The sequence below is a fragment of the Oxyura jamaicensis genome, chromosome 4 (assembly GCF_011077185.1).
Source record: "Oxyura jamaicensis isolate SHBP4307 breed ruddy duck chromosome 4, BPBGC_Ojam_1.0, whole genome shotgun sequence".
NCBI classification, from domain to species: Eukaryota; Metazoa; Chordata; class Aves; order Anseriformes; family Anatidae; genus Oxyura; species Oxyura jamaicensis.
Window position 1 is genome coordinate 49,317,688 of NC_048896.1, and position 25,554 is coordinate 49,343,241.

The 25,554-nt window shown below is 38.1% G+C and overlaps 1 protein-coding gene and 1 long non-coding RNA gene across 4 annotated transcripts in view; both read right to left on the reverse strand.

Annotated features, from left to right (window-relative positions):
• Window positions 1–25,554, reverse strand: part of FNIP2 (folliculin interacting protein 2) — a 40,622-nt gene continuing 15,068 nt past the window's right edge. For 2 of the 3 annotated variants that reach the window (XM_035325906.1, XM_035325903.1), the window contains exons 3-18: window positions 25,214–25,345; window positions 24,211–24,311; window positions 24,055–24,126; window positions 23,277–23,377; window positions 23,044–23,133; window positions 21,827–21,898; window positions 21,071–21,200; window positions 17,103–17,304; window positions 16,440–16,528; window positions 15,529–15,675; window positions 15,233–15,402; window positions 10,554–11,877; window positions 9,721–9,877; window positions 8,392–8,592; window positions 4,876–4,991; window positions 1–3,804 (exon numbers count right to left, since the gene is read on the reverse strand). In XM_035325906.1, the coding sequence (XP_035181797.1) occupies window positions 3,726–3,804; window positions 4,876–4,991; window positions 8,392–8,592; window positions 9,721–9,877; window positions 10,554–11,877; window positions 15,233–15,402; window positions 15,529–15,675; window positions 16,440–16,528; window positions 17,103–17,304; window positions 21,071–21,200; window positions 21,827–21,898; window positions 23,044–23,133; window positions 23,277–23,377; window positions 24,055–24,126; window positions 24,211–24,311; window positions 25,214–25,345 (3,183 nt within the window). In that variant the 3' untranslated portion in view covers window positions 1–3,725. The remainder of the gene's footprint in view (window positions 3,805–4,875; window positions 4,992–8,391; window positions 8,593–9,720; window positions 9,878–10,553; window positions 11,878–15,232; window positions 15,403–15,528; window positions 15,676–16,439; window positions 16,529–17,102; window positions 17,305–21,070; window positions 21,201–21,826; window positions 21,899–23,043; window positions 23,134–23,276; window positions 23,378–24,054; window positions 24,127–24,210; window positions 24,312–25,213; window positions 25,346–25,554) is intronic. The other variant, XM_035325904.1, reaches the window with a different exon arrangement.
• Window positions 12,079–15,220, reverse strand: LOC118166764. Its single transcript, XR_004750714.1, has 2 exons — window positions 13,376–15,220; window positions 12,079–13,047 (listed from the first exon to the last, which is right to left on the reverse strand). It is a non-coding gene; the product is annotated as an uncharacterized LOC118166764 (long non-coding RNA).

The window sequence follows — 25,554 nt, forward strand, 5'->3', positions numbered from 1 at the left end:
TTCATTTCAGAAAGTTTATTGCACCAAATGCCGCAAAGAAATAGACCAAAATGATAGCATACATAAACAACTATAAGAAAAAAAAAAAAAACAACACCAAAAACATGTAGTCTGACATTGGTATTCAGTCATTCCTAAAAAAAGCCTTTGCTCTCCAAACATGCAATAGCAACACATGTTTTTACCAGCTATGGAAAGCCTGCTATATATGTCAAATTAACACACTTGACCTAAAAAAAACATCTAGAGTGTATTCAGCAGTTCAGACTCAGTTTTGATTGGGGCCTCTTAACTGAAGTAGAAGTTATACTTGAGGGATAAGTGATCATTGTGTGAAATTTATATGCAGGGGTTTGTGTCCGAAAGGCTTTCTGACTTTTAGAGAAAAGATGCATTTTATTAGGGAGTGGGGAAGACCATCTAGAGGATGTCGTTAGAAATGCAAATTAAAGAATTCCAGAATCAGTGTGGATTTGTTTCTTCTGGGCAGAAGACAGCTGTATATATCAAATCAGAAAGTACCAATTTGAATTAAAAATGTTTAACTCTTGGTATTGTTTTAGGTTAAGGAGTTCAATTAAATACTACAATTTAATAGTTCATTCCTCCCCTCTGCATATGGTTTAGTCTTGCCTGAAAAAAATAATACATTCTTTGAATTGCACTGTGTAAACTGCAGTTATGTGGGATTTTGGAAAGACTGTGCACTCCCACTTCAACAAAATATGCATTTAAGTTTACAAAAACTACATAATACTGATAAAAATTTTGGAATATTTGAAAGTTAAGCTACATTATCAATTTTAAACACCTCTGTACATTCATATCACTTCTCATTCACTTAAAATAAAAACAGGAACATGCCCTAAAGAGGTCTAACACAACATCTGTAAATACCTACTGCCCTGTCATGCCATACTAATTTATATAAACAGCAAGATGCTACCAAAAACAAGTTAAAGACTTTGAGTCAAAAAAGCCCTAGAAGGTGGAATCCCATCAAATGAGGTAGTATCTTTGGTGGAGGGGAAAGATAGGTATTTAACTTTCTTCAAACTAAAGCCTTTTAACAATAACGGGATTTAATTTCAATCCCCCCTTCCTCCCCCACTAAAACTGTCAGAACAAGAGAGTTCTTCATATGATTTCTGAAGAGCAGCAAAATGGTAAGAGAAAGCAGCAAGAACTATAAAGTTTTAGCCTGGGCTGAAGAAAGTCCAAGTGCTTTGACCATCAGCTCACATGCTGCCCCTAGCTTAATGTCTTACCAGAAGGCAGTTTTTGTTTGCTTGCTTGTTGGTTTTTTAGTAGGTGTAGTAAAAATCACGTTACTTGTTATGGCATTAGCCTTGAAATCACTGAATGTCGGCTGACCTTGGGCTTTCTTAGAACACTACGAGAACAAGTGTTTCTGCACATCTCTTTCAAGAATTATCAACCTGTTCAGATAAAAACCCAACTAATGCTTTACGAGAAACTGAATTGTCTTTCAATAAATTCACCCAGTATTCACGAGTGACATGAAATAAAGTACATGAGAATTTCTATATACACTCAGGGAAGCAGTTTCAAAGCTCTACACACATGCACGCCCACATTTGCCATTACAGGGATAGGTCAAGAATACGTGACCTGCTCTGTGGTTCTCACTTTGTCTTAACCTTGTGAAATAGAAAGTGATAGCTGCTAACAGCTAGATGCAGAGGTAAATTGACTTTCCAGCGGACAGAATTCACAGACCAAAAATATGAAAAATTTTCCTAATTACTAACAGTAGGAGAAGACCTGAACCACAGGAAGATTTTAGCCTTTGTAGGCAGAGTATCAGGGACAGGTTCAGGGACAAGCCTATGAAAATGCAATAAAAGAAACATCTGGAATGTCAGATCAGAAACGCAGCATATAAGGATCAGCTTTAGAAGCACTGTATCAGAATATTAACTATCCCTCCACTTGGAAACAACCCCTCTTCACAGTAAGTCAGTCTACCCATTTCCCCTCAAAAAAGCAACACAACGTTCATCAAGACCCCAATCACATTTAAACAACTCACAATATGCACATTTCATTGTTTCAAATAATTGAAAGTTTACTGTAGAAAAGTCCAAACATCCAGGTAGTATGAAATAAAGTCACTTTTAATAGAAGTGTGTCCCTTCAGTGTTAAAAATCTGTAATCACCAATGAGGACAACGCATAACTGGTGACCAGAAGTTTCTCATCAGAATTCACTATTCACAAGCAATTGTTTTGCTAGCAATTTGCTTGCAAACTGTCAGTTTCAGATACCTCATTCATGCTGGCTCACAACAGAAAGGTCCAATATTCATTTTTCCTTTTCGTTAAGAATGTTTGTTTTGATCCTTTGTTCTTTCCTCAGTCTGGTCCATAGTTTCACATCCAGCTCAACAGTGCTTTATGCAAAAATTGTTGTTGTTTTTTTTTTTTACATTCATGTTATCAACCACATGAAAACAGTAGAATACAAAATTTTATTTTGCTTTCTAAAAACACAGAAGGCCAGTATCAACTCATGGAGAAGTAGTTTCTGGTCTCAAAGCAGTTAGTCTACTAAGGAAAGGCACCTGGGATGATAGTTCAAGATTTCTGTAGAGTCATAAAGGGTAATTGCAAACATTCATAGTAATACCAAATATTGGGGTTTGCCCCCTACTTTTCCTTTTACTTCAGACAGTGTTCCTCTTTTATACCTAATACAGTGACCAACTGGTAGCCAGAAAAAAAAATAATACATCTGTCTGAAGGTTCAGTAAGGGTTACCCCCCCCAGTAAGATTGTCTTCAGTTTGTGCCAATTGGTTGGTCTACGTGCACACATATGCCCTAATAGCACTGGTATCATACAGAATGCTGTCAAATTCATATTCCTCAGAGATAGTAATACTTGATGACACCAAGACACAGGTTTAATTCCCAGGACTACAGTCATACAGAAACTCAGAGTTATTGAAGTTGCATCAGCAACAAATGTAAACTTGTAGCAGAAATTCAATAAGGCTTTCCCAAAAAAACCCACCTCAGAAGTTCATTCAATTTTCAGGATAGAATTACTTCTAGTCATGAGTTCATCTGAATACCTCCTCTTTAAAAGAGAAGCAACCACAGCTTGCTTAATCTCTCGTCCTCACCTCCATTCCCACTTAGCATCCAGGTGCTGAATCCAGGTTTCTTGTTCTGAGCTGGTCACTTCTACTATACAAAATCATGCTTATGCTCTGCAAGAAAAATCATGTCCCATCTAACACACTTGCGTATAGGAATGCTATGTACATAGTTTACAGCTCCTCCTCCCCAGCAAAGAAATACACCACACCACACTCACGAGCGCAGCATTAGGAAATCCATTCCAACCCACTTGTTCTTTAACTGTTACTTCATGGTTTTGAGCAGCGTTTTGGATGGCAGCTCACAGTCTGCCACATAGTGTTAACTTTTGTCCTTTGAAGAAAAATAAAATGCAAGGATGCAGTCACTTTAAGTCAGAAGTGAGATTTTAAGAAAAACCTGAATGCCTTTTACATTATGTAAACTGAAGTCCTCCGATCAACCATCCAGCTGAAACCAGAATCGGAAGATGGTAAAATCACCAGTCATCACCTGCTTTCCTCAGCGTTCCCCTTTACCAGCATTTGGCAACTGTTCTTCTTTCAACATGCCCATATTCTTTCTTTTACTTTAAGGGAACGACTATCCTGAGATTTTAATTTATAAGAGTATTTGAGCAACATATGGAGAATGAGTACTTGCTATAGCAGCCAACAAAGGCAAGTCATTGGATTCAATCCTAGAAATTGAAAAAAAAAAGAGAGACTTTAAAATACACAATCACCTTCACAAAAGAAGAACAACACAAGAAGCTATTCTTCATTCACATAAAAGAAACTGAAAGTGTCTTGCTATAACCAAGTTCATAGTTTAATTATTCGTTCATACTATACCAGTAAAATTAGATGATAACATTTAAAAACAAAAGGGCTGTTACCATTTAAGTGAAAAATATATTACATATTGTGGTATATATTTTTTTTGTGGTACAAATAAAAAATGTGATTTATTTGCTCATCCATAACCCTTAGCTTGCAGTCTTTGCAGTCAGCAGGCATCAATAAGCCCAGCCAAAGAAAATACTGAACATCAACTTAGGGAAGACTGCAATTTCATGTTTTGAATACAACTCAGATCACCATGCAGCAGCACTTTCTTACCAAAAATGACTAAAAGCTGGAAGTATCAATTATTAGGCAATAAAAGTAACACAATGTCTCTCAGATGCAATGCTCATTCCATTTCCAACAGAACACTCCTCAAAGGCCACTACGTGTGTTTATATACATTTTTACACATACATGCACACAAATGCTTACTTCAGGGTCTCATTACTTTCAACTACATTGCTCAGTATGAAATCTTGAGCAGCGAGGATAAAGATTAATTAATTTTAAAGATAAATTAACTTTTAGCTACAGTGCGTAAAAAACATCTTCTTGGAAGCGTATTAATTTCTTGCCCCTTCCTCTCATTCTGCTTTCCTAGCACATGCATCCATAAAGTACTTAGCTAGAACACAACCTATTACTGACTACCTCAAAGTAACCAAAATCAAAACTTTCTTCCTTAAGATTTTTCATTCTTAAGATTTTAGAACAACAAATGATTTTCTTCCTGTTGGACTGTGTCTCCCAATGGCTCATTGGAACCTATTTCTATACTTCATTAGGTGCATGAGAGAGGGGGAAGTAATAAACATGGAATAAGTAGCAACTCCCCACAGAAACATAACTACATTCAGAAACTGAAAAGCAAAGTTTTGCTTCAAGTTTTGCTGTAGATTAAGACTGATATCTGCAATACTCACCCCAATACAATTCCTAGTTCTTTTACATGCACTCTTGTATGTCCTCGCAGATATTCTGAAAGCATTTTGCTTTTGAGATACATCTCTTGTAGTCTATCCTCAAGATGCATAATGCACTGTAAATACAGACCAAAAACCTCAGAATGGCTTTAAAACAACTGCATGTATCTATTAAAGATAACTAAAATGATTTGCTTACACATCATAGCCAGAACACCTTTAAGTCTCCCCCCAAAAATCTGTAAAGAAGTAAATGTGTTACAGTTGTGCTGGCAACTTAAAATACACCAGCTTTCCTTCACCTCAAAGAATTGGAGTATTTCAGTTTTCTTGTGCAGCAAGTTTGCTGTAGGAGTCAAAAAGAAAACCATCCAACTTCCCTTCAAGTCAAAGTGTTTCTACTAACATAAAAGTTTTAACCAGGTTCAAAGACATTCAAGATACCTTAAGAATCTAACCAGAATACGTAAAAAATGTCTTTGTTACAAGTCAGTACTTTTTCCTGAAAGTGTCAACAGTTCCTAAAATTAGCACTCTTCAGCACCAGAGAAGTCCCATTCAAGAAACTAAAATGGAAGTGAAAGACGACACCATTATCCTCATCATAAAACTATACCTCTTTTGATCTCTAGTTTACTGAAGAAACTAGCTTACAAATCCTTTTTAGGTCTTTGTTTTTAATTAGTACTACATAATTCTAGTTTAAAACTCTTAAACATTTGATGTTGTTTGCAAAAGGTGATAGTTCAAGTTGAAATACCGATATAATTACTCCAATTTCATTCAGCAGTAGCATGCTAGAATTTTTGTTTAAAAATAGGCACATGGTACATAATTTCTCATACATCAACTGCAAGAAAGCAGATGAAAACTTCAAAGAGACTTTTTTTTTTAAAAAAACAGTAACACAAGGTGAGTACACGGGACATCTTCACTAGGTGAGTAGGCAGACTGTTTTATCAGGTATATTGTTCCAGAACACAAGGTAACTCAATTCAATACATTCTTTTTTTCCACAGGAATGACCACTTCAAAGTGAAAAACAAGAAGCGTGTGCAGAACCTCATTATCAAATATTTAATCATCCAGCAGGCGGAGACAACAATTAGAATCAGTAGTAGCAAATACCTCCAGGGCATTGTCTGGTGTATATTTTAAGTTTAATGGAAACCATAAGTATTAGAAATGGAATCTTGTGTAAGCAGATCTGCTAATTAAAAAAAAAAAAAAAAGACTCATGCTCATGGGCAGCCTACCATGCATTTTCTGATGGTCTTGAGCAAGTTGCTTTTTGAGAGTTGTTTGATCTGTTTGCTTCAAGCAAGTTTTCACTAAAGCCATTATCATCATAACACTTCTGATTCTAGCCTAAAGGAAGACATTCCTACCTTCTCTACTTCTCTTCTTTACTACAGGTAAGCATGCAGCTGATTCCCAAAGTGGCAACTCAACATATTTCAATTCCACTACTCATAAGCTAAAGGACTATAGATCTTTTTATTAAGAGGAAGGAAGAACAATATGAAATTCTAAGAGATTCTTTACAAAAGATTAGCTGCTACTCCTGAAAGCCAGCAAAGAATCATGAGCCTTTCCTCCTCAAGCTCATTACATGAATCCATTTTGTTTGAGATGTCCAGTGAGGTACAGAAGAACAGTGATTGTTTTTTTGATGCTAGCTTCCTCTTCAGCTTCTCATTGACTTCCCATTTTAAATCAAAAGAGTAGTTTAAAATGAGCTAGAAGGTGCAGGTACAATCTTTGTCATACTGCTGACAAGCAGCAGTTGCAGTCTCCACTTCCCTCTCACCCTGGCATACTGCACAACTCTGCAGGAAGGTTGCCCATCAAGTGTCACAAAGACATCAGCACTTCTCTTTCATCCAGTCTCAAGCTGGATTTCGTTTTTTGTTGTGCCATAAAAAAATTATTCTTCTGAACAGTAACTGCAGGTCAAGAAACATACACTTTTAATCTTCAAACGTACCGCCTTACACACTTCTGATTTATGTTATTATATATGTTTTTGTCAATATTTAAGCCAAATAGAATGGTCATTATAAAAAAAATGGACTTCTCCCCCCCAGAGTTGAATGGAACACCCAACTTCCATTCATACATTATTCTGTTCCTGTTAGCAAAGGCCTACAAACTCTGACGGAAGGCTCAAAGCGTCTTCAGTGTGGATTATAGAAAAACAGAAAAATTACAAACTACTAGGACTGCCATTTTACTGCTCCTTTTTTTTTTTTTTTTTAAAAAAAAGGAAGGAAATAAAATTATTCCACCTTCAAAAGCCACTACAACACACAAAGCATTCAGAAGTTGCATATAATAGGACAGAACTGGAATAAGTATTTCAGTTGCAGAAACAACTAATGAGTTCAAAAATGCCAAGATTTAAGGTGTTCCTGTGCAAGCATGATGACATAATTCTAACCTAAGTGGCATGTTTTTCAATATACGAAAGTATCTATCCAGAAAGGACACTGATGTACTTGTCCCAGTACTTGACTTCAAGTACTTCAATTAATACCCCTAATTTTATCCAAAGCAGCATCAATTAGTATTATTTTCAGTTGTTAATGTACAGTTCCACCTTCCTCTTCTGTCCGCTAGCAGTCATTACACAAGCTTCCTACACATAAAGTTTCTCAAGGCTATCTACTGAAGAATAAGCCAGTTCAGATTACTTAAATGAAGACTACAGAAAAAAGATACACAATTTCCCCCCAACTACAACTGTGTTAAAAGTTGTGTTATAATTACTGCTGCCAGACTTGTGGGTGACTTTGCTGTAATCAGCCAAAACAGCGATCAGAAAGCATTACTGATCTGCTCTGATGATCTCTACTACTAACGTGGACAGGAAACGATGCTACGGGGTGGGAAACGCGCTCTATGAAAAAGTGACACCCCCTGCTGCAACCCATCCAACCCTAAGTGTTTCAGGTTTCAGTCTCCTCCCAGGAATGCTGTAGGCATGTCTGCCAGGTGGTCTGAGACAGCACTGGCTAACAGGGTGGGCTAGACTATGCATAAAACACAAAAGGTCAAGTAAACATGCCAATAGACATCTAACTGGGGATAGAGAAGAGGCATCCACTAGGTGGGGTTGGTAAAAAAAAAAAAAAAGGCAACAAAAAACAAGAATAAAAAATTGTATGGTAGAAACAGTAGAGAATGAGGGAATTATACAAACAAAATAATCTAAGCCAAATTTAACAACTCTAATCATAAATACAATCACGCTAAAGTTGCCTAAGCAACCTTCATTCTGTCTTATTTTGGAACATCTGACTTTAATCCTGGTCTATTACAAGTAAACTAAGGTAAACACAGTAGCTGTAACTGGACTGTAGCATGCATTCTTTTAAATACATTGTACCAACTTTGCTATACCAATAAATTAATATCTGAATCAATCCAGTAAAATACAGTGTGCAAAACTCTGCTTTTTGCCATTTAAACTAAACAATTTTCATTAGTTTCAGTTTTCAGTAAAGAAATACTTACAAAGTCAGCCGGGAGATTGAGTTTATAAAGCTGTAAAATAGACTGCAGTAAACTGGATACTTGACTCGAGACCAAGACATCCTTGCCTAACTTCACATTGTCCATCATTTTTCTCTGGCTGGTAGCTACTTGTACGTTCCACTTATCTGTGTCTGCAATAATGCAGACAGCTTCTGCTATGGGTTCATCTAGCACTGGATGCTGCAAGAGATGCAAGACACAAACATTACGGAAAATTTGCATGTGCATTTTCACAGCTTAGATTGAGGCTCCACTTCTATTCACTCTGATGAAGTGGTCCAAATGAATGCTTTTGTCCAGTAGAAAACCAAAGGCATCTCAAAAAATGAGACAGAATACCACTTTCAGAGACAGAGCTAACATCCAGTAACGTTAGGTCAGCAAAGCCTGAACTACCAATATGATTAAGGCATTTTTTTAAAAGTAGTATTTCGGAATCACTACTCTGATATTTTTTACTAACTGTAATCCAGCCTTCCTGCAAAGGTTAGGTTTCTTCCAAAACAAATAGAGAATTACGCTGGTTCAGTAAGTGGTTATATTGACTGTAAGGGATTTCACGATGCACAGTGACAGCAAGGTATATATGAAGAGACAGTATCATATTAAAGTAATTTGGTGTTTAAAAAACTGCACACACATCACCATTATGGACAGTGTTTAACTCATTCCTACAGGATCATTCTTGATTGCTATAAGAAGTAGCAATTGGCAATCACGAGATAAACATCTAATATTGCATACTAAACACTTAATATTCCTTTGGTGAAAGATTTGTTATAAGTTACTCAGTGCAGTTGAAGTATAGTAGGAATATCACAAAGATCTTACCTACAGCTAACTATTTTATGTGGTCAGTCATTTCAGCTACAGCCTAGTACAACACAGGCTTCCACAGGACTTCATCTCCCTTACAACACATGCCACTAAGTGGTAAACTAAGATGTTTCCAGCAACTTGTGTATCATTTTTATGAAACAGGTAACTGTCTATTGTGACAGAAAAGAAGAGGTCAGTTTTTTCCTTGTTTGTACCTTCAAGTTGCAAACATTTTTCCCTGTGTTCATCTTTCAAGAAAAGACTGTAGAGAGTATGAAGGGGAAAAAAAGTGATTCTTGCATGAACAGGCTTCTCAGTCATTTAAGGGGTTTTCTTTCAAGAAAGAAGACATCAGGTGTGGCTGTTAAGGACTGCCAAGTACAAAGAAACAGGTCTTACTTAAAGTACAAACTACCATGTTTCTGTAGCTTTAGCTTCTCAGTAATAGCAACAACTCACACTATGACTTTGAACAGTACTTTAACTCACATGCATCGCATGAAGGAGGTCTGCTAGTAGACATTGCTTGAGTTTTTCATCGTTATTTACTCCATGCAGCACTAGATCAGGCACATATGTATGACAGTAGCCACCCAGAAGCGATCTTCCGAAATTTTTCACACACTGACTGCTGATTGTGTTTGACCTGAAATAAAGAAATACAAAGCAGGTATGATTCTTGCTTGACAGACTCTATTCAGATGATATGAAAACAATGCTTGATTTACTACCCCACCTCTATTAAAATTATTTATTATTATTTTTTTTTTTTAATTAACATTGTGTTGATTCCTTCAAATTTCAGAAAAGGCAAGTCTGCATGTATCAGAGCTTGGGGTACATATGCCCCCCGGCCTTGTTCCATGGTTAACAAGGTTTGCTAAATTTGAGTTCTCACACTCAGCCCAAGCAGCAAAATCTTCCTAGCTACTTAACATGTGCATCAGCAAGCTCCATGTGCACCTGTAAAGCTCAGAAGTTTTCAAATAGGATGCCTTTATTTATTTCAGATCTGTTTAGTATTTGTCAGTTTAAGCAAAGATGAAATATTGCTGATCCTCAGATAGAATTGTTTACACTGTTTCAGGCAATCGATAAAAAAAAAGTCCAATATTTTTTGTTAAACATTTGAAGAACACCTTTGTCACCAAACTTCAGTACCAAATGCTTTTCAGCATTTTTTTCCCAGTCTGTATGGGCTGGTACGGATTTGCTTGCAAGGAACTCAATCAAGACCCCATTGGATTTCAGACTTGAAATTCTGAAACCTCTAACATTGCACAAATTTTGACTCCGTTTAGTTCTACATTAAACTCCTTTACCTTGGTAAAGGAAGCTCCACTTCCACAAACTCTTCGAGTCTTTTGCTGACGTTATCATGATGAACTTCGTCAGGAATACAACAATCACCTTCTTCATCGCTGGCTCCAAGAGCACTGTCTGAACTCTCATTCCTTGGAATGTCCCCTTCAACTCTGAAGGGGGTTTTCCTTCCAGCATCCCCATAGGGGACATCTTTAGCACCTACTTTAGGGGACTCCTTTCTGACAGCAGAACCTACTTCCACGCAGTCAGGTGAATAGCTCTCCAGATTGCCAGAGCATAAAGTTCTAGTTTCTTTCAAGCTTGGCAATGTTACAGTTTCTATATTATCAGTGGACAAAAGTGGTTCACTAGATACTGTATTCGCTAAATTCATTTCAGTTCCTTTAGTTTCCATATGTTGGTTATTAAGCACACTTTCCTTCCCCTCACAAGGTGGAATCTGTGCATAACAAATACTGTGTTTACTGAAGGGCAGAAAGGCAGCTTCACAACTTTCTTCTTGATTCTGGGAAACATCCACAGTCAAATCTGTGGAACTTGAGACACAATGTATTACCACCTCTGGATTTTTTCTGAATGCCTTCAGATTCTCTTCCATTTCTCTCCTCTGAGTTTCTAAGTCTGACTCTGGGGATGCAGAACTTCCGATCCGAAAGGTGACCTTTTCCAATTGGGAAGTTCTGTGGCTAGACCTTTCAGGACAGGGTAAAGCAGATGACCTGCTAGACAATTGCTTTTCCACTTTCCTTTCATTCTGGTTCTTGTTCTTCCTTATATCCATTGAATTCTCCAACTTTGATTGCTCTTCAAAGTGGTAGGATCCAGTCCCTGTTTCAGTGACAGTTCTTTTCCTACCATCAGCTGCTCCGTTATGCAAAGTGCTAGTTAGACAGTCAACAGCTGTGTCAGAGTTCTGACTGACTTTTCCTATTGCTTCTTTCTTTTCTTTTGAAGAATCTGGCATAGTGCAAGTGCCTTCTGGGTTATGTACCCACCCTGCAATACCGTTGTTCTTACTTCTGTCACTCTTAGGAGGTAGGATCGGAGGCACAAGGGCAGGTTCATTTTTGACAGTGACAACCACATAATCAGACTCCTCTACCTCTCCCTTTTCTAGCGCAGTTGTGATCTTGCTTCCATTAAGCACTTGCTCTCCTTCCCCAAGCGCTTCACTCCACGTCAGCTGATTTTCTTGTAGCTCAGAGCACCTAATGAAGTAGGTTAGGACATACAGCAAGCGCTGCACCAACTCTTTTCGTTTTCCAACAATAACAGTTCGAGTCAATCTAACCGGAGAGCCTATGGCACCATAGAGATCACCTAGACAGGAAAACAAGAATTTCACATGCTTATACATGGCTGTAATAAGCTGTAACACTTACATTCAACACATTTTGAAACAGCATTCACTGCAGGCAGTTCATTTCTTTCATGGTAAATTCATAGAATTTTAAAACACCAGAGTAACAAAAGAAATCTCCTGACATTCTTATATCCAACTCACATCCAAAAGGGTTTCGGTGTCCTTGTGAAGTTTTGACTGCTACTACTCAGTTTCTTGCAGTTCAAATCGATTACAGGTTTTTAATAATAAAGCGTTTACAAGATATTATCACTTGGAATTTGATACAACAGTTGCTGAAGAATATATATCCAAAGCTCTGAAGCCTGTGATACTGTTTTCTAATTCTGTACCAGTCCCGGGCCCCCCCCCCCCCCGAAATATTCTCTTTAATGGCAGCCACTTTTTCTTCTCCTTTCTGTTAAACACAAATTCTCATACAGATGAAGTCTAAATTGTATTTTTCAAGATTCAGATATTCAAAACAGCAGAAAAGGTGCAGTATCAGTTTAATAAATATGATTCTAAAAACAGAACTACTCTACCGTGCAAGGCACGTGCGCTTCTGTGCACTGGGAGCCAACCTCACTAACCTTTTACTTTTGTAGGGAGTAGGGGAGAGTAGCAGAGAACTAGAAAATATATTAGTTATTTAAAACACAATTGTAATATGAAAAGTAGGTACTAGGGCCTAATCTAAGTCTCCCTAGAACTGCTTATTTGCTAGCTCATTTATCCTGAAGAACCACTATACCCTACTTTATTGAGAAGAGCCATTCACCTTCCAGCTGCGTATCATGCTCTATCAGCTGGAGGGTTTCCACCCAACATTCTTGGAGGAATAGACAGATGGCTGGTACGGACAAGTTCACACACACTATGAGAGACAGAGATGGGTTAACTCAGAAACTATTACCAGATTAACCCAGCTGTCTTCACTCAACACCTGTTAGAGCACACCCTCTAAATGTCTTTGCCCAACCAAACCCTGGCTGACATCACCAGCAGATGGGAAGCAGCCACCAAAAGCTCAATTTTCTTTAGCCAATATAAGCACTCACATTGAAAGCAGATTTCTCTGGTTTGAGGCACTATAAGCTGCCTGCTAATCTAACACATTTTTCTAGGTGCTAAGTCCTTACTGAGGGCTGCTTAAATGGTCTGGGCTGAGTATCCCATCAGGAGTTTTGTGCAAGCCTCCTGAAACAATGCTATGTGGAACCACCATAGCTTTAGAAAGGTTTCTACCAAGAGCAAGAGAAGTCTAACTTTGACATCAGGAGGGTAAAACAGCCAAAGACAAAATTCATGCCCAGCCTCCTCTGAGCCACACTGCACACAGTCAGGAGTAATAACACTCCTGACTCTAGTCCTCCGGAACAGGGATCAATCAGACAGTAATTCCACTTCCCTCACTTGCTGTCTTCCCCACCAGGACCTGCCATTTCCCACGATGCCAGTGATGCACCAGAGCACCTGCTGTGGGGTGGCATCATTATGCTCTCTTCCCCCAGTTAGGGGCACCTGTCCAATGGCTTAACAGGCCCGCACACTCATTCCTCAGTAACAAAGCAAGCTGAAGGCTGCTCAGGTGGAATTCCATTAACCTCAGTGCCTGATGGGCCACAAGGACTAGCAGTTTGGAAAGGAAATGGTAGATAGCTTTTCTTTCAGGTTGAGCGCAGTTGCTACAGAAATCAGATTCAGGCTTTGCATTCATTCGCACGGTTGATTTTAAATACGTTACTGATGAGACAGTTAAAAAGTCACAACTGTAGTCCTCAAAATACGCTATTGCTAAGCACATTAGATTATAAAGCTCATGTTTAAAAGAGTATGTCTTCCTTACAGCGTTAACTACGAATGCATTTATGTAATTGTAATTGATATGTAGTATCTTGGGGGAAAATAGTTCTGGAGGTGGAAGGCCAGGTACAGCACAACACTTCGTAAGAAGTCATTGCTATTTGAAAGCACCCAGACCCTTTATTTATTTATTTATTCTTTCTAAAGAAGGGGACCAGCAGAGGGCAACATCTTACTTTGCACATCAGTTGCTGCAACCACCTGATGCTAGCTTTTGGGCTTTGTAACAACCAAACTAAACCAGTAAGCATTTTGAGTTCAGCCACTCAGAACTCAGCTGGGCCACTGCTGGCAGCAATGCATGGCCAGGGAAGGCAAGAAGAGGAAATGATTTCTTGACCAGTCACCAGTGGTGGCTCCTGGGAGGTACCACAAGACCTACTGCTTATGTTACACCTCCCACTCCAGCTCTTTTTTTTGTAACCCCAGCCTGGCTCTATGCTTAACACCCTAAGCAAGTTTCTGTTTTCCCCCCCTGGATGTCTAACCCATTTCTCCCATGCCTAAGTTCTTAAAGACATGCTAAAAACAGGGAACATCTATTACAACTACACAGCTAAGGTAACAATTCTTAATTTCTTAAAGACTGTGGAGAACCAAGCTAGACAATAAGAAACACAACCAGTAACAGTGTAAAAGTCACATTACTGTTTTAGTGTGCATGTATGTCAATATATTATATCATTGAAAGTTAAGGCTGATTTGATACCAAACTCACACCTGCTGCCAAGACTAAGAAAATTTTTGAAGGATTTTACCACTGGCAGCATTGTTCTGAGCACTCTCACCCACTCATTTGACAGCAATTATTTAATTCCCTGTACCAAGATAACATAAGCTATATAATTTTTGTTAGAGAACAACCTGAGGAGCTTGGAATAAAGAGAAAATCTTGTCCCAAGCCCACTCACATAACTCTGAATGAATGGAGGCACTACTACTTGCCATACTTTTATTCTGCTGTCTTTGTGTCCATGGTATCTCTGTGAAGAGGTAAATGAAAGCAGCCTGAGCAGTCTCAACTATACTCTCTCCATGCAGGCTGTTTCCCCTCATTCTTCCCAAACTGCTCAGATCATTCACAATACTTGCAACCTATTACAATTTCTATATTGAACTACTTAACCAGGCAGTGTAATTGGAGGACAACAAGGAACCAATAAAGAAGAACTGAGCACCTAGGCTACATAACAGGCCTCCAAATACTCTTTAGTTTAATTCAAGACATCTGTTGGCAACTCTGCCCAGCTTACACCAAGGCAAATGATCAAATGTCACCCAGAGTTCTACCACCAGTCAAGTACCTCAAGCCGGTGGCAGAAGAGTTATCGCTGCAAAGCTCAGCTATACTAGTCCAGATCTACCATGAGAAACATCCAATTCTAACTCTATGCACAGAGGAATGCATACTTCCAAGTAGCTTAGGTAAGAAGTGGATGCAGGGAAAGCTTTCAATTTCCTACTGACCAAGCTGTGCCCAGAGAGGGTTATACGGATGGGATTTTGCCAGCATGTTCACAAACTGTGATGTGCGCTTCTCAGAGAAGGCCTTTATGGGAGGATGGTCAACTGGCATTACTGTTGGCACCCAAGCCAGATGATACGTCAGCACCGCAGTTAACAAAGCAGCAAAGAACCTAGGAAAAAGAATATTGCATTAAGTGTCAGAACATACCCACATGCTCTGGGAAGCACACAAGCTTTTAAGAAACATTTTTTGGGGGGGAGGACTGGGTTGGCTAGAGGGGAAAATAAAAGCTTACTGGTTTTTGTTGATCTGTTCTATCAGAAAGGTAAATTCTTTAAGAAAACGCTGGCATAGCTGGTTCTTTTCCAGGGTGTTGGACATCATGTTAAGCCACACAGGCTCTGCAATCCTTGGAACAGAATATAGGTTCCAGATGGTAATTCTGCTCAAAGAAGATTCCCAAAGATTGACATGTTAACACACATTTCAAATATGCAAATACAAATAGCCTATTTTCCCTTCTATTGTCCATTGATTTTATTTATGCCTTTATTTAGGTAAGAGCTAGGAGACTAAGCAAACTGTTGTGTCTAGAAAAGGTTTTCCAACTACTTAGTGTCCCACAAAATTAGCCTGTTTAATTGAGTATACCAGTAACCAGTAACTTAGTGTCTTCATATGAATTGTATATCGTTCCCTTTCTTGCATTCCTCTACGTATTTTTATTCAGAGAAGTGCCAATTATTTGGTGGGGGGAGGTAACCCTTTTCTTGGACTGTCATCCTTTCCTCTTTTAGGTACAAAAAAAGAGTGCCTTTGACAATAACCTTTCTGTCAGTTTCACTGTCCAGCATCCACACTTAGGAGCAGACAACTCAACTGCCTGAATATAACAATCAATCCATTTGCCTGCAGACATCAGCAGAATCCAACTCCTGATGAGGTCTTAAAGATCGACAGTCCAAAGCACAAGTGAACAAAACAAAGTACTTGTTTTATTTTCATTCAAAATGGCTGAGCTACCTTTTGCTTAAGCGCTCAGAAAACACGTACCCAGTACTCAGCACAGAAAATTGATTCACGCTAACTTTAAAGCTAGCTAAATTACAAAACCCTGGATTCAGTTGCTTATAATTGAAAGTGACAAATATCTTTAGAGGTTCATGAGAACAACTCTCCTTGTAATTCAGAATTACATCAACTCACCTGAATTCTCCCAGGGCATCCATGACTCGGCTGATATAAACCTGCACTCTTTGGCTGGATTCTGCTATTTTTCTACATGAGATCATGGCCTTAATTAAGAGTTAAAGACACAAAACAACTTCTTAAAGGACTCGCATTCTTCATCTTTTTAAGCTTCATTAACACGTCAAAATAATTAAGATCTAGCCCGAGTGTTATGCAACCGCTCAGGACAGCAGTAGCTGCCAACCTCCCTCCACCTCATGACGAAGGACCAACTCCTAAAACTAAACATGGAGAGACAGGAGAACGTTTTTGAGAGAGTAAGGGGAAGACAACAAACTTTCATTACCACTCATTTAGTGGCAGCACAAAAAAGATAGAATACTATCCTTTCTACAATTTCTAGGGAGTCAGGACAAACTCATAGTGAAATATGAGGAAAAGAACAAGAAAAGCCACACAGCATAAATCTCTATTTTCCTTCTGACTATAAAAACCCTATAGCTTCTTTTCAGCAAATGCTGAGTTCCAACATGGGGCTTAGGCTCAAGACTATGTGTGGTAAGGAAGGAGGGAAGCTTCAAATCACACACCTTCTCCCACTCTTCATCTATGATTCTAAAATACTTCATTCTGTTTGACACTTATATTTCCACATCAACCCAAACCAGTGTTCTGTACCTTTTCTATTGCATACTTCAGCTTGTTCATGTGGGATTCAAAGAGAGGAAAGTGAGAGAAAAAGAAATCCTGGAAGTTTCTCTGTGCTTCTTCTTTTTCAGGCAAAGAGAAAATTATGCTGATTGCAATTTTTTTCCTCCGGACCATTGCAGGATTGGAGCTACAGCTTTCATCAGCCATACTAAACATTTCTTCAGTGGACCTACAAGACAGATTGTTAGGACAGTTAGCTATGCACAGAATAGTCTCCTATTCATCTCTTTATATAGAAAAAGGAGACCTAAGAATAATTTTCCTTCTACTGCCTACATAATACTTTTCTGTCACCTGTGTCTCCATAAACAGAGAATACCCAGCATATTGATAGGTAAGACTTATGTTTGCTTCAATAGATCAAAAGTAAGTCAACCCTCAAAGAGGCTAGCAATTAACATGGAGTAAGCACTTCCCTCTGAAACAGAACTACTACAGATACCATTCTTCTGGATACATCTTTAAGGGAGATTAAGAAAAGGGAACAGAAAAACAACAGATAAAGTTATTAACAAAAAAAGGTTAAAGGAAATTTGCAAAATAAAATGAACTAAAGACAAAGTGTTACCACTTATTAATCACTGAAAATAAACGTCTACAAATCTATCAGCTGGATACACTTCCATTTAAAATGCTCTGTTTTCTGCTAGAAAATTAAAACTTTGGCTATATTGTAATCATTACTATTCTTTATGCTCTGGTTATTCACTGGATAGCTCTACCAGCTATCTTCTATTAGTGTTGCCAGCTTTCAGTATTACACATTGATTGACAATGATCAAGACTGCTTAGTATCTTCATCAACTTGGCCTGTGGATCAGAACACACCTGCAACAACACTACCTAGAGCATGTAGTGTCCTCCTGAAAACTCAGAAGGACCTTAATTAGTAACAAACCAACAGACACCTCCTGAAGTTCAACAATAATGACCATGCTACTGGATGGCTTAGGTGCTGACTGTTCAGGTGTCATCCTACAGAAAAGGCCCTGGCCATCCTGGTGGAGAACAAGATGAACATGAGTCAGTAGTGTGCACACGCACTGATGAAGACTACGTACCAGCTGAGGTGACTAGGCAAGAGTCTTCCTAGTCAACAGCTCATTAGATAAACGATCATTCCCCTCTACTGGGAGCTTACAAGGCCACTTCAGAAGAAGTGTGTCCAGTTCTGGAGCAAGGCCGGCAAAGGTGGCCAAGGTTCCTTACCAAAAAGGTAAGGAACCCGGATCACACAACAAAAGGGAAGTCTTAAAGTGCTAGGTGTGTTTAGCCTAAAGGAAAACCTGATTGCTATCTTTTAATAACCAGTGGGTAGTTATCCAGAAAACAGAAGCAAAGTCTTCAAGGTGATCAGGTTCACTCAACCTTTGCCTGTAAACAAGATGCAGCAGGGGAAATTCTGGTTATATTTATATATATAAATTCTGGAAAAAAAATTCACAGAAAAAATAAAGCACAAATTGGTTGCCCAGAGAAGTTATTGAATCCCCATCCTTGGAGATTTTCAAAACTCAACCATACATGCTCTAGACCAATGTGATCTAGATTCCATGTTAGTCCTTTGAGCGGGCAACTGAATTAGATGCTATCTATAGTGATCTGCCAGCAAAAGGTTTTCTGTCATTATACAAGAGGGTGGCAACCCGCAGCCCCTCTTTTTTTCTCCATAAATACTCACACTGCAGTGACAGATACTGATGTTACTGGATTTGCAAAGATATTATTTTTCTTGCTTAAAGTTTCTGAATTAACTGAAAAATGTCTTGAAGTACTATACACAATTTTCTTTTGAAAGGAATATTTTAATTGAATCATGGCTTTCAGGCCATGATGAGGAACTATACGGAGCAAGTGGTAAGCACAGGCAAGATAAAGCTGCAGGAACACAAAATGGACACATTCAGAGCAGCAGCTCAGAGAAATAGGTTGCTTCTGGACTTTTCTCATAAAAGAAGTCTGCAATATCAGTGAGTGGTAATTAAATGCTTGAAAGCTTTTTGTGTCAGAATTATCTTGAAATGAAACCTGTGGCATTTTTAAGCCCCTATGAAGCAATTACCAAGAGGAAAGTCTGAATCCTAAGCTTTCATTCTAAGTTCATTCTAAAAATAAGCACTTTACAGTTTAATTGGTTTAACAAAACTATACACACAAAAGTTTCTCATCATAGACGTAGAAGTCCAGGAATACAGGAAAAAAAAAAAAAAACAGCAAAAACAGTTTGTGGGAAACCAGAGTTCAAGACAAAAACACAACCTCATTTGAACTTCAGGAACTTGCACGCAGAGACAGAAATTCCCAAGGAAGTTTGGAAAGGATGGGTCAGTCAGCATCTAAGAAACATGACAAGCTTTTGTACTGCTTCTCAGGAACAGAAATTGAAGAACTGCAGTCTGCAAGAAAAGCCTTATCAACAAAGCTGCTAATCCAGCTTGGCTGCCAATTGACGACATGAAGTTCCAGCTATACATCTCATTTTCTCTGAGCTACTGGCCTAAAACATTGGTCACAAAAATGGAAGAGTCTGGGCTGTACAAACGGGAGTGCAAACCCTGCTGTCAATGAAGTATTCAACTGAAAACCTACTGCTTCTCCAGCAAGCGATCAGAAAAGTATCTGAAGAGGCCATTTGGCTCAGAAAGAACCCTGAACCAAAAGCAGTTCTAAGCAGCAGAACTAATAATGCCCTGTTTCCAAGACCTTTCCTTAGCATGGATTCTCCCATGAGGAAAAGAGACAAGCTATTCCCTCCAGTGAATTAGAAGCCCAGTACAGCTACTTTCCTTTAAACAATGTTACATTCATAACACTTTGAAGAACTTTCTAGTTGTCAAAATGCAGCTGCTACCTTAATTTGCCTGAAATTATCTTATTTACTCCTCAGTGTTTTAACATTTTTACACACTGTCTTATTTCTTTAGGAAACTAGACTAGAAATACTTCCCATTTACTGAAAGCAAAATGTTTACTAGCTCATTCTCAACTGCCGGAATGATTTAGAAAGCATGACCACTGCATAAGTGCAACTGCATGATTCATGTTAAAAATGATTCTGCAAAAATACCCAGGAAAAATGTTAAATTGTTGGCACTAGGGTAAGAAGTCGAGACAGAATTATAACATTTGAAATTGGGCTTATCAAAAATAGAGCGGGTTTTTGATTTCTTTTTGAAGTAGACCACATATTTCAACCGGCAGTTTTTAAGGTTCTCCTAACTGAAGACAGTGAAGAGTAACACAGGCCACACAGTACAAATTTCTTATAGTCCTCCACTAATTCCATACTGTTTCTGGGTGCAGGTGGATGAGTACATATGAGCAGATAATCAAGACCCATTCACTATTTTGCAGCTGACAACAGAAAAAATTGCTTGTTAGCTACAAAAGGTCTGCTGCATTCCATGTTTTGTTATGCTACTGAGCTACAAAAGCTAATAAAATTCCAAAACAGAAGCCAAGCTTTTTGATCACAGCTCTTTCTTTCTTCCTGTTTTGGCAGAAGTCACATCAGGAACACCCAGTGCTAGCCAAGAGAGTTGTTATGGGCTATTACTCCACAATTTCAATAATTGCTCACTAGTCCAGACTTCATAGTGGCATAATGTTATTATGGCAGTGGTGCTGTTACAGTCTTTCATCTCAACAGGCTGCTCTGCTCCTTCAGAAATAGAGAAAAGTTTAATTTGCTTCTCAGGATGGGTTCTTTAGACACGGACTCTACATTCAGTATGTCAGATCAGGCCTTGTAGCTCACACTCAGCCAAAACTTGATCTTTCCTCATACTGGCAATCTTACCTAACATGCACAGAAATCAGAATGAACTGACAGTATTTATGACAGAATTTGTCCTTTTAAATAAAAGAGGCTTAAAATCTACTTAGCTTAAATTATTGCCCAACAGCTGTTGTAAGCAGAAAGGTGTTGCACTCACCACCTTGGAATTATTCCATTCTCTAAACTAGTTGTCTGACTTCGGAGCCAGCGACGCTGATAGCTGCTAGAAGATGATGAAGAAGAGCTTGGAGATGGAAAAGGAGTGACCAGAAGACTGCTGAGAGATGCTGTCAAAAAAGGAAAAAAATACACACATACTGAGTGCCAGTTAGATACTTCTCTTTATACTCTGACTGGGAACAAATTCACATAAATATTGTTCTTGCTTGCTGCTCTTTGTAAAACAATTAGAGTAGTTTTCATGTAATTTGCTTGCAACTGGAGGCACAATTATTTTTAAAAATTCTTCTTGCCATAGAGTATTCTTTTCTTACAAAGACAGGGATCTTTCCTTCTAGAACACATTAAAAGTAATCTTATTCTCATTAAAAGCATTCTGCCATAAAATGTGTTTGCTCTCTCATTACACTGGATATAGCTCTTGGTCTCCTGACCTTCTTTTTCTACTCAGTGCAAACACCTCTTCTCTTCCCTTGCTATAGTTAAAGAGCCAACCAGTTCTTCCTCCATCTTATAGATTGGTAAAATACCAGAAAATAATGGCTGTAAACAAAGAGTATCACTATAAATATTCTTGCATAAAGTCTTATGGCAATAGCAGAAAGAAAACTGCTTAGCAGATGTCAAAGCAGTTTGGATTTTGGTCATAAAGGTGCCTAAATTCCACGTGATCCACTGAGCCAAAGAACTGTGACAATTACAAAAGTAGGCAAACAAGACAAACAGCAGATACCTGACCGAGCAATGCCACTGTCTCTGTCCTCATTTTGTCCTCTGCTGGGCATATCAACAGGTGTACTGTGTGCTAAAACAAACAGAACAGATCAACAGAAAATATTACTTAACTCATTATACTATTTGTCAGCATTTAAAAAAATGCTTAAGATTAAAGGTCATAAAACACCAGTTACATCCTGTACCATTACTCCAAATAAGCAGTGTTGTGTGAGCAGAGGTGGTAGCAAACACTAGGTCTATACTGAATGTCATGTTACTAGAGGAAGTTAGTTACTTGGCCCAATCTAAAGTGTCTCTAAGAAGCTTAAGAATATGAATACAGTCCACATTATGAAGTGCATCTGATTTTTGATTATGAGAACTGGTGGTACTACCATCTGTCACTCAACTTTTTGTTGGCAAGATTATTAATTTACACAAGTTAAACGATACAACGGAGTAGTCAAACGTCCATTAAGCTTCTGATTTACTCCCCAAGCAGAGATATATTATCTACAAAGCTTCATGGTAAGAAATATTCAGCTTATGATGTACTACACTGAAGTGTTAGTAGTGCAGTCACTGAAATTGAATTGTAGAGCATGCAAAATTTGCAAAGGCTGTGAAGAAACTGCATTGGCATTCTAGTTCATTTTTTTAATTAACAGAACTAATTAAGCCTAATATCTACCCACCTGTATGGGTCATCAGTATGCCTGTAAAAGGTGACTATGTAAATCAGCATTAAGTTTCTAAAAATTAATTGATATTGTTGAAAAAATTTAAAGCCCCTTAGACTTAGCTCAAGAAGTAATTTTGAAAGTTCTTTTGTTGTTGTTGTTGGTTTGGTTTTTTTTTTTTTTGGAAAATTAGTATGACATAAGAAAAGAAAAAGCTGTATTATCAGCAGGACACTTCCACACTAGCAAGAAATCAGCAAGGCAAGAAACATAACTTCTCTAAGAAATATAAGGGCTCATTTATTATTAAACACACTGCATAAAGATGTCTTAAAAATTAAACACTGTAATTTGGAACAGAAGATCAACAAAAAGCAATTCAGCCAGTTGTTTGGAAGAAAGACTTTACATAGTGACAACAGACATATGTGGCTCTATCTCAGCCCTTTCTATTTCTAGAGAGTAATTACGTATCTCTTGTAAGAATTCAGAAGGAGCTGGATTTGTGTGTGCATATGGATGGGTCACACTGTGGTTGGCATTCCACACAAACCTGCAAAGAAAGAAGCACTGCGGATGAGCCGGAGGGGACCTCCTTCAGACACACCCTGCAGCAGTTTGCTGCTACACAGCTGTAACACACCTAGGAAACAAAAGCAATGTAGAGAAAATGCAACGCAAAAAAAAGGAAAAGGTGATGCACAGGAAAAAAAAATAAAAGAAACCAAACTAAATGAACAGATGGTGTCACACTCTCAGAAAGACACAGAATCTGCAAATATTTACCTAAATTACTTCCACTGCGACAGGTTCCCAAACCATTCTGATTAGAGCTCAGCTTTCCCAAGCTGGAATCTTGGTTGATATATTCAAAGCTATCTTGTAAGCTAAGAAAAGAGAAAAAGGCAGCGTTTCTGACTTGATCAGTAGTCATTAACACTAGCTTGAAGATTAGACTCATTTTATGAAAAAATGAAAGCTGAAGATGAACTTTACAATTACATTCAAAGGATCAGTAAGTTTTCTGAAGCTAAAAGGCAGGAAGAGTCCCTTTTTTCTATATAAACTCCCTCTGAATTGTTGTAAGCCTCTGTATATCACATATGGGATTCAGTTTATTCAAACTTGTCCATTTTTGAGATAAAGGAAAAGAGCATAGATGAGAACCAGTAACTTTTGCTATTGCTGAAGGAAACAGAAGCACTTCTTGCGACATATATTGTTGCACTCTTCTAGCAGCTGGAAAGGGTAGATGTTTTCAATGTCTAAAGTACCTAACCTCTGAAGCTTAGGGCATGCCTTTGACAAATTAAGAAGCAGAAACTCAGGAAGGTGTGTTTATTTTATTTTTAATATGAATGTCCCAGCTGAGACTTATCAAGTTAACACTTAACCACAATGCAGCCTCCATTTCCAGTTTTTGACTAGACCTTTCCACTTCAGCTAAGTCAAATTTCAAAGCAGTGACAGAAGGCGTACAAAAGGAAAAAAAAAAGAAAGAAAACTGCATTGGAGGAGAACGGGGGTGGAAGGGTATGGAGGGGAAGAAAAGAGATGTTCTTACTTATTGTTGCTTCCACTGAAGCTTCCTACCCTGGCTGAGAAGACTTTACTTATCATCAGTTGTGGGGGAGAGCTGAAAGGATAAACAGTCATTTCAGTGAGTCATCAGTTCCAAGCGCCTGAGACAAGGGAGCGCATCATAGAAAAGGACACTTACCGTATGTAGTGGATTTTCAAGGTGGAGCCTTTGTAACTCATTGCCACCGAGCCAAACATCATTTCTCCCAGCATGTTGACATCAGAGGCTGGTCTGGTGTACTACACAGACAAGAAGAAAGAAGTAGCAAAGTCAGTAATGGCTTGACATACTATTTCAACTGAGAATAGTGACATAGTGCTGCATTTTGAACGGAGAATACATTATGCTTTTTCATGTAAACTACAATCCTGTGTGGTTCTAACACTAAATGTAAGTAAAAGCAGAGACAGCTGAAGATGCAGTCGATTTTGCTCACTAGAGCAGAGACTGCTACAAGCATTAAACTATCTTCACAATTCAAATTTGTAAGTTCTTTTCTGCCCCTACAGAAAGCTTCTCAGAAGTATCTTTTATTAGAAAATAAATTTATAGAGACTGCATTTCTAAGAATGATCAGACCAATTTCTAATGTTTCAAAAGACTGATCATGGACAAAAATATTGAGGTTATCAGTTCTGAAGGAACTGATTTACCTCCTTCTTACATATAATTTTTCTTCTCCCTTATTCTATAGATGCTTCTATAGATGCTTCAAATTCTACTTTTTCTAGATGAAACGCTTATGCTTTCACCCTGAGACAGCCAGAGTATCAAAAAATTGTTCTTAGAAATTTCATGTTACAATGAGACATTAGTCCCTTTCATCTACCATGTTCAACAGCTTCTTCAGAACTGTACTGATATGACTGACAGTCATGTTTATAACTAGAAGAGGGAACTGTTTAGTGCTTTTGACTTTCAGAATTATTCATGCTATTATTTTCTAATGCTTTCAAAGAGGTCAAGATAGAATAAAAGCTTCAGATGTGCCCATGTATTCTTACAACACTTTAAATATAATCAGAAGCTTGAGTTATCTACCCTGACTTAAAAATACTAGAATTATAAGTAGTGATTCAGCACGTGTAAGTTAAGGCTTCTCGAGTAAGACAGATAAATAAAAGAAAGAAAGTAATATTACCTGATACTTCGGTATTTGCTCTTTGATATTTTGCATACAGCTTATCGAGGGGCTATGGGAAGAAATATTGTTCCCATTGCCTGCTTGGCAGTTCTTGACAGAAGTCTTTACAGGAGTATCCTCTGCCATTTTCTGTATCAAAACAAAGCAATATAATAAGAGCAACCAAAGTAAATATGAAGATTCTCATCTGTAAAAATACCATGACAAGATTTTTCTTAAAATACAGGTCAGCAACAGAATCAAACACGCTTATTTGGTTCAAAACACATGTATTGATTTTATAAGAAAAAAGGCTAGTATGACAGAAAATACATAATTACTCTCATATTTAGATCCTC